The 8913-nt window shown below is 39.5% G+C and overlaps 1 protein-coding gene across 1 annotated transcript; it reads left to right on the plus strand.

Moving 5' to 3' along the window:
* Positions 1–145: 145 nt before the first annotated feature.
* On the plus strand, positions 146–7865 carry RWDD4 (RWD domain containing 4). The gene is made up of 7 exons (XM_064449671.1): positions 146–358; positions 685–765; positions 3247–3356; positions 3467–3611; positions 4398–4512; positions 5467–5516; positions 5682–7865. The coding sequence occupies exons 1-7, from the start codon at positions 335–337 to the stop codon at positions 5736–5738; spliced, it is 582 nt and encodes a 193-aa protein (XP_064305741.1). The 5' UTR covers positions 146–334; the 3' UTR covers positions 5739–7865.
* Positions 7866–8913: the final 1048 nt, after the last annotated feature.

Below are 8913 nucleotides of genomic sequence, written 5' to 3' on the forward strand. Positions count from 1 at the left end.
AGCGAAGGAGCCAGTTAGCTAAAGAAGGAAGAGAGGGCAAGACGAGTGGAGCCGACCAATGAAAAGGCTGGGAAGAGGTGGTGACGGGAGGAGAGGACCAATAGCAGCGAGCGACCGGGTGACCCGCTCTGCCCTGTGGGGAGGTGTGTCCGCCGGGCGGGGCCGCTCGAACCTGCCCGTGGGAGAGCGGCGGGGCCGCGCCGCCCCAGCGAGGCCCGCCCAGCCCCGGCGGCGGCGGCGGCGGCGGCGGCGGCGGCGGCGAGGGGACGGGAAGGGACGGGAAGGGACGGGGGGGGGCGGGTCTCAGCGCGCCGCCTCCCCCGCAGCGCCCGCCATGGCGGCCAACGAGGACCAGGAGGTGAGGGGCGGGGAGGCCGTGAGGCGCCGCCGCCGCCGCCTGAGGGGGAGCCGGCCTGGGAGACTTCCCCCGCACTGGCCCCGGGGCCCTGAGGGAGCCCCGCGCCTGGGGAGAAGGGCCGGGAGGAGGGGCGGCGCGGGTGGCGGGGAGCGGGAGGGAAGAGCCGGCCGCTGGGTAGGCGGGGAGGGGGTGCGGGGGGGTCGGGGGAGGGCACGAAAGCGGCGGGGCCGCGCACAGCTTCGCAAAGCAGCCGCCGTGGGGTGCCAGCTTCGTGTTCGGGCCGAAATCGGTAACACACACCCCCCCTTCTGTGCTCTGTGCCGCAGATGGAGCTGGAAGCGCTGCGCTCTATCTACGAGGGAGACGCGTGCTTCAGGGAGCTTAGCCCGGTTTCCTTCCAGTACAGGGTAAGGCGAGGTGAAGGACTGCAAGTCGCTGCAGCGCGGGTTTCACCTTGAAGTTACTCTGCTGCGTTGGAGTTGGCGTAGCAGGGCTTGTCTAAAACGAATGGGCCCTCGGTGGGCAGTAAAGGGTAGATCCGTAGGTGGTTGTTTCAGGATCTGTGGTATGGTAATGGTTGATGGCACAACGTGTAGTATTGAGGAGCCTGCTCCCAGCACGGGTTTATTATCCCTTAGCTAAGCATCCTGCTCACATGCATAGGTACTGTGTAGCTAGAACTGTCAGACTGACTGAAGGCATCACTGTGCTGAGTAGTACTTAAACTAGCTGGTCAGAAGTGTCACTTACAGAGACATTTATATGTAAAGCTCTGAACCTTCCCTGTTCCTCAGTTACAAGGTTCTAGTCTCTCATCCAGAGGTAGTTGACATGCCTCGTCTACCTACTAAAGAGAAAATCCACAAAATGCTTTGACCATGTGTACTGATTTGATCTGCTCAGGAGAGATATACAGAGAGTGGTGAGCTTGAGACATGCAGTCAGATTCTGGCATGAAATTCTTGCCAGCTTTCTCAAATTTAAAGACCTGGAAGTTATTCTGGGCATGGACTGAGGCAGGTCTTTGGATGGGCAGAGAACTTTACTGATGAAAACTTAGGCGCTCATGGGACAGAAGGAAGACTTCTGAAAATGCCATATCCTTGAGGTGGGTAGGAGGCATTTAAAAGAACCTTTTTATGACTTCTCAAGTAACTTCAGAATAACATCAGTAATTGTAATGAGATACGTAAGTCAATTTAATTAACAGAACTTGAATCCTATCCATGTACATGCAGCCTTCCTTCACTGACAGGACCATCATTAGTAAATTTAATTTCCTCAAGAGAGCAAATGTGACATGCCTACAAGTCTACAATGTATCATTCTACATTTTAGTAGCTTTGGTAGTTGCTAATTTTTATTAGACAAAAAATAATTGTCAAAAGTTAGAACTCATTTCAAATACTGTAAAACTTAGTGTCAGACAAAGGCAATTATGCATCCTTCCCATGAAAAAGAATTTGTATTCTGAGAAGGCATATTGCAAGCAAGTGCATGAGAAGGTCAAAAGAATTAGTATGCTATTTTTCTGAGCCTCATTTGTCTTGCACGTGTCTCACATACAAAACTCAGCTGTTCTGTAATCAAGTACGGCTACCCAATTTTTAGGTTGCACTGGCAAGGGAGAGCATGGTCACACAGCTTTCTGTACGGATTTGCTCAGTGCCAGACAGTGCTTCCCTGAGAGAAGAGCTCTGTAAACTGTACCACCAGTTCTCTTCTTGGCAGTGGTGGGAACTGGCCTGCAACAGTATAGATGATGTCTTGATAAATGTTGCAGATTCCTGATTTATTTATTTACTTATTTATTATTTATTTATTTCACCTGTAAGACAGATGGTTCTGAATGTCAGTTAGTCCACTCTGCTGAAATAGACACTGTAAATAAAAAAGCACCAACTTTTTTTCTTTTTGTTGGTTTCTTTTTTATTATTATTATTTTTGAGCTATGGTAGCTTTACCTTGATTAGAACTTTTTTTTCTGGCTATGCTTCGTTCTACATAATTTGATGAAGCCAGATTTTGCCTATTCTAAAATGAGGGAAATAAGGGAGAATTTTTGGGTGGTTTTGGAACACGGCTTTAACCAATTTGTTGCACTAGTGTTCCAAATCCTTGTGTGAAACAGTTATTTCTGTTTGTATAGTACACCTTTGGGAGCTCCTGTACTAGTTTTAAATTTTAAAAATTATTTGTTTTTTACATCATTTAACATTATTGTAAGGTTTGTATATGTAATTTGGGTTCACTGTATTGGATTGGTGTGCATGATTATTTATATTAAAGTGTGCCTTTTTCTCATATTACGATTTTTTAATCCAGTCTCATTCTACTGACTTCTTAAGTCTGTTACTATTCATTCTTTCTTGTAGTGAAATAAAATACCTGTAGGGATGTGAGATGTAAATATTTAAATTCTTATCTATAATTTTTGCTATCTTGGGTCACTAGTTTATCATCATCTTTATTTCAATGCTGTCTTGTGGTTTTTTTTCATGTTACTCTGAGCTTGGATGCTGGGGGATGATGGGGGGGAAGAAGGCTTCATCTTCTCTGTTCTCATGTGTGTTTGTATAATATTTGGCTTGCACATGCTACAAAGTAGCTTTTAAAACCAAGTGATTAAAAAAAACATAAGGAGAGCTTTCAATGTTTCTGCTGTCTTTCCTAGGATGAAAACTGCAGGGTAGACATTAATATTGATGTCATAAATTTGATACTTTTTCTAGAGGACAGCTTTATTTTCTGACTGATAACTTGATGAAAATAGTTATCTTAAGGAATTTGGATAGTCTTAAAGAAGTGAAAGACTTGCATATTGTCATTGTAATCCTTAATAAGTGACTGGAAACTGTTGATTTATAAAGTTTTTATTTTCCCTTCAGATAGGTGAAAGTGGAGATCCCAAAGCCTTTCTAATAGAGGTTTCTTGGCCAGAAACATATCCGCAAACAGCACCAGTCATATCGATGGATGCTTTCTTCAACAACACAATGTAAGTATTAATGAGAGCTTTGCTTCCTACCCTGGTATGTGAGGGCTTTTCAGCTGACAAGCTTTTCTTCATCTGTCTTGATTATAGTTGAATTTTATGGTTTCTTTTAGATCTGCAGCTATTAAACAAAGTATATTGGATAAGTTAATGGTAGAAGTTGAAGCGAATCTTGGAACTGCTATGACATACACACTTTTTGAATATGCCAAAGATAATAAAGAATTGTTCATGGAAAATCAGCCTGTTAACACTGTGGTAAGTAGATAAATTCAGATTTTAATCTCTTGCTTTGAAAACTGCTAAAAATGGTGAGTACAATTCCAAATACTTCATAGCTCTGTCTTCACGTTCTTAATCAGTCAGTATATTGGGTATGCACATGTTAGTGGCTAAACAGTGACACACAGAGCATGGTGTCACAATGCTCTGAGGTCTTAATTTTTATATTTAATTGTTATTTTGCTGTTACACCAAAATGTTTGTGGGCTACAGTTCTGTCCCACGGAGTAGCATAGAAATGGAGATGTGGAGCAGAAGCAAAACTACAGAGAGCTGAAATGGAGATCAAAGGCGTCTGTTTGGCAGTGGGGGCAAATTACTGCAACCTTCCTGGGATGCAATGGATTGCATAAGTGCACCTCCAGGGTCTTGAATGAGTCAGGCTGGGTCTGTTTGTGGCTTTTGTGTTGTGTAAGGACTTCATTGGCCATTGTGGTGCTGCAGATTCGCTTTGAGGAAGAAGGAATGGTTCCCATGTTTGGGAAGCCTGAATCCCTTCAGACTAAATCACTCTCTATGATTAAATTTTAAAAGTGTAAGAGGGTGCCCTTTGCAAATCTGAAAGGCAATAATTCCAAACCTCAGCACATGGTTCTTAAAAATACAGTCATGATTGTATGTTGATTAAAAGCTGCAGACTGCTGACAGCATAGCATTTCTTCTTTCTGACAGTCAAGATAATTCAGTATGCCAGGTTCAGGAATCACACACATCTGTGGTACTAATATGCAAAATATTAACAACCACTTTTATCCTCCTCAGACTTCAGTAAGCAATAGTATTGCAATTGGAACTCCTGATGTACCAGCAAGTAAGAAAAAAGACAAAAAGGAGCAGTTATCCAAAACCCAGAAACGAAAACTAGCTGATAAAACAGGTTTGTTCACTATAATATTGTTTCACTGTTTCAATGTTTCAGTGACATCTTGCTAGAGTCAGAATCAGTATTCATTTGTTTATAAGATTAACTACCTTAAGTCTGTGGTCTCTGTTTTGCTTGTTTTAGATGAATTATTCTTGCCTGAGATATCAGTTCTGGTCAAAGCAACTTTCTATAGAGTAGGGATTCCAAGATGTCATTGGTTTTGTTTTATTTTTTTATTTCAATTTGTGACCAAAGTGAAAATTTAAAAAAAATCCATGTGGGAGGAGAGAATTTGGGACTTCTAAAAATTCACTTTCAACAAAAGACATGGTTTGTTGATGGGCCCTTGTAAATAACTCACATTATTAAAAATGTAATTTCTAAATTAAAATTAAATTAAATAAAATATTTGATTTAGTTTGTATCCTCAAACAGAGGTGCTTCTGCAGATACTTTATGCTTTCAATGAAATGGTAGGTTTTTGATTGAAAAGCGTTCAATATTTCAGCTAATCCTGCTGATGACTTTTATGTGTTCAAACTTAATTTTTAATAATGATCTGGATAATACTATCCTATTGCAGCAATAAATTGTACCCTGTGATAGCAATTTCTACATATAATCTACCTAACTTAATATATAATTGGCATATTAAATGTTGGTCGTATAAAGGAAAAGTGGTGTAAAATTTTGTTCTTTGACAAAATGCATCATTGCTGGTCATCCCAGCTCATGTTGGAGTTGCCTTCTAAACTAAATATCCGACGGACTGAAGTGTTTTTATTTAAACAAAATTACTTTGAAGAACAGGATGTGTTTAAGACATTAATATCTGTTTTTGTCCTCATGGTTTTGTTGTGGAGAAATGAAGGTTTTTGAATCTTTAGAATTTTATATGTTGATTTTAAACGAGGTGAAGGTTCCCCTTAGCTTGTGTGTTGAAAATAAAAGCTTCTTATTCTGCAGATAACAAAGGGGAGCTTCCACGAGGATGGAACTGGGTGGACGTAATTAAGGTAACATGGCTGTATTATGTGCAGTATTATGAAAATACTGCATACGTATATTAAAAGTATTGTACTTACTTCTGAAGAAAACTAATCTGATTTTTTTTCTTGCCTTTCTACCTAACTTTTTTTGGATTTGACTGTGGTGTCTGATTCATTTTGATATGCATCCAGCATGTAAGTATTTTCAAGTTATCTTTTTTTAACATTAAAAAGATTTGCAAGAAATAGTAAGAACTGTTGCTCATTTTGGATTCTAATTTACATATTTCTCAAATGCTTTAAAATGCTTAGTTATTCTGAATATTAGTGTCAGAAGGACTTTGATTCCTCTTTGAACGTTGTTGGTGTAGTATTTCTTCTTTATTTATTGAGCAGTTAAATTTTAATTTTATGATGAGAGAGCTTTGCTAGCCAAATGCACTGCAAATAGTCTGTGTCCATATGGCAACAAGATGTAAAATAAAGTCAGTGGTGCTGCCAGGTTCTGGAGGGCAATGGATAAGTAGAAAAAGGGAGCTGTCCCAAGTGGGAGCGCCTTGCTGTCTCCTACAAGCCTGAGCATTCTCTGCCACAACTCCAACAGTAAAAAATTCTTTTCTACTTGCTCCCTCAAGATTGATTTCTTCCACCCTCTTGTCTTTGCTGATTCAGTGGAAATCAGTATAGCTGCTTGACAATTTTGAAAGCAAACTATTTTATTTTTCGCAACTATAAGTAATTCTTGGTGTAAGACGTGACACCAGTTCTAACTGTTAAATAAGAGCAAGTAAGCAATGATGGTGGTTTTGGGCAGAGTCCTTCTGAGTTAAAAGTAGGTATTTGTAGTAGATGTCTTGGATTCTAGGTAGATTTTCCTGATAGATGCACTACATTAAATAATTATAAACTTAGCTTTTAAAAAGAGAGAAATAGTAATTTAACGGCTCTTTTTGTATTGTGTAAATTTCTATATGGGAATTCTCTCAGATGTGTGGAGATACTTCTTTCATTGCTTCATCTTTTTTATTTTGGAGAGCTGGTGACGGAGTCTTCAAATTAAATAGAAGGAGTATCCTGAGGTTTTTCTGGGGTTTTGTGGTGGTGTTTTTTTAAATGAACTTTCACTTTCAGGAACTAAGCTTATTCAGTGTTTAAGCTTAAGAAATAATTTTTAATGCTTTTCAGTCTCTTGGTACAGTAGCACTGTCAGTCTGTATTATTAACTAAATATACCTGTGTTCTATGTAAGACGGAGCTAATGTTGTTCTTGTTTCCCAATAAATGGAATAGCAGTCTAAACTTTGAATACTTTCTTTTTGTGTCTCTCTTATAGTTAAGCAAAACTGGTTCTAAAGATGATGAATAAAGGACTTTGGTACAAGGAAACTCCACCCTTTAATACAGTGCAATTTTGGGTCACCATCTTTCTCTTAATAACTTTCGTATTTGTTGAAGTAAACATTTTATAAAGCTCAATTTCCTAACTCACAAACCTAGTCACACAAGTTTATCTAGAGACTGTGTAGTCTTCTTGAAGGGGGAAAAAAAAACAACAAACTTGCCTTAAACAAAGGTTAGAATGTGACAAAGGATACAGAGAGCCAACATGGTGACGTGAATAGTGCTATATGCAGTGTTTATTAATTTATATTTTACTCTGTAGTAAAATCCTGTTATAGTGAACCCAATGATACTGTAAACATTTCCTGATGTTCTTATTCCAATTGAAGAAAAAAAGCACTATAACAGTGATTGGTCACTTGAGAGCATAATTCAAAATAAATTATTCCATGGAAACAAGACCTTTGTCATTTGTTTATCTAATACGAATGTAGAAGGAGAACATAAAAATTGTTACATTGCAATACAAACTAGAGCTTGTGGTCCCGTTTTCACTAGTTACTGGCAGAAGAAGTAAATACTAGCGAAAGCAAGGCCAAATATTGTAGTCTGCTCAAAAATGAGTGGTTACAGTAGGAGTATGTCTTCTTTATTCTCTGCAGTATCCATCTGTTAGTCTTTCTCCAGTGTGCATCTTTACAGAAGGCTGGATATCTGAAGGGAGGGAAAAGTGCTTTCATGCACATGTCTCAATGAGTTGAGATTATGTAGCTCTTTCATTGGAGAAATGGGCATTCCCTGGAGGACTTTGCTGACTGAGTGGTGGGACAGTGGGAAGAAGTCAGCATTCTGCCATTCTGTCAAACGTGTTGGGAGAACTCCTCTTTTTTTTTTTTCTTTTTTTTCCTAATCTGCTCTCTTGTATCAGAAAGAGAAGTCTTCTATATGGATGGTTACTGAATACAAGATGCCTTAATGTCCTTTATTATTTTTGTTTGTTTTGAGATGAACTTTAATAAATGCCTATTTATCTGCTGTGGTATGCGTTTATTTTTTTTAAATTGTGTATTGCCTACTGCATTTCTAGGGCCAAGGGTGAGTTTGCAAAGGATTTTCTATTACAAGGAAAGCATTCTTAAAAATTGGTGGACGAATTATATCTTCCCTTTTTTGGGATATGCTTACATGTTCTTCAGGGTGGCAGTGTTTGTTGTTAATCTGAGGGTCAGTCATCCCACTGAAAGTCATAGGAGAATATCCATCATGTTCAGTACACACAGCAAGGCCAGTGTCTCTTTGAAAGAGTGCACTACACTTTGGCGAGGGAGATGTTAGAGGGGCAGGCTGGATGCTCTCTGGTCAGTGGTGCTAAGAGCCTTTGTAGCCAATAGAGGATGGTTTGTGTGACTGTCATATTGGGACTTCAGTTGATGGAGTGGAACTGTTCATGCTACTGTCTGTGCCAAGAGAGCTTATAAGCAACATACATTAATATAGTTGTCTTAAATTCTCTTAAATTATTTTTGTTTTACCAAAGGATACACTAAATATATTGCAAAATTTACTGCTTGTCTTCAGATATATATAGATAGATATATATAAAGAAAATAAGTTACATGAAATGTTGTGAGTGCAGGTGAAGGAAAAAAATTAATTTGTTCTGTGGTTTTCACTCTTCAGAGAGATCTGAAAGAAATACTGTCTGTACTGCTGTTGTCCAATAAGAAGCTGTAGTTGTTACTGAAACACTGGAGTTACAATGGGTAAATGGATGTGCTTCCTCCATAAGGAAAATACTATTAATTCTTAACGAATTCTTAATTTCAGAAAGTCGTGATTTCTTTTTGCACTCAACTCTCATTGAGTAAAAGCTGATAAAGTAAACAAGGTAGGACTTTTTCCAAATGATGCAATCTTGCCTTTGACATAAACCAGAGGCTCATGGCTACAATCTGACCATGTGTGTCTGGCAGGGAGTAACACTGCACGGGAAAGTTGCTCTGGTAGTACACAGTAAGCCTGTAACAGGGCAGGGCATTTCGCTTTAGTCCCTGCTGGCGTCAGAATGTGCAGGACCTTTTCT

This window comes from Phalacrocorax carbo, chromosome 4, assembly GCF_963921805.1.
Source record: "Phalacrocorax carbo chromosome 4, bPhaCar2.1, whole genome shotgun sequence".
NCBI lineage: Eukaryota > Metazoa > Chordata > Aves > Suliformes > Phalacrocoracidae > Phalacrocorax > Phalacrocorax carbo.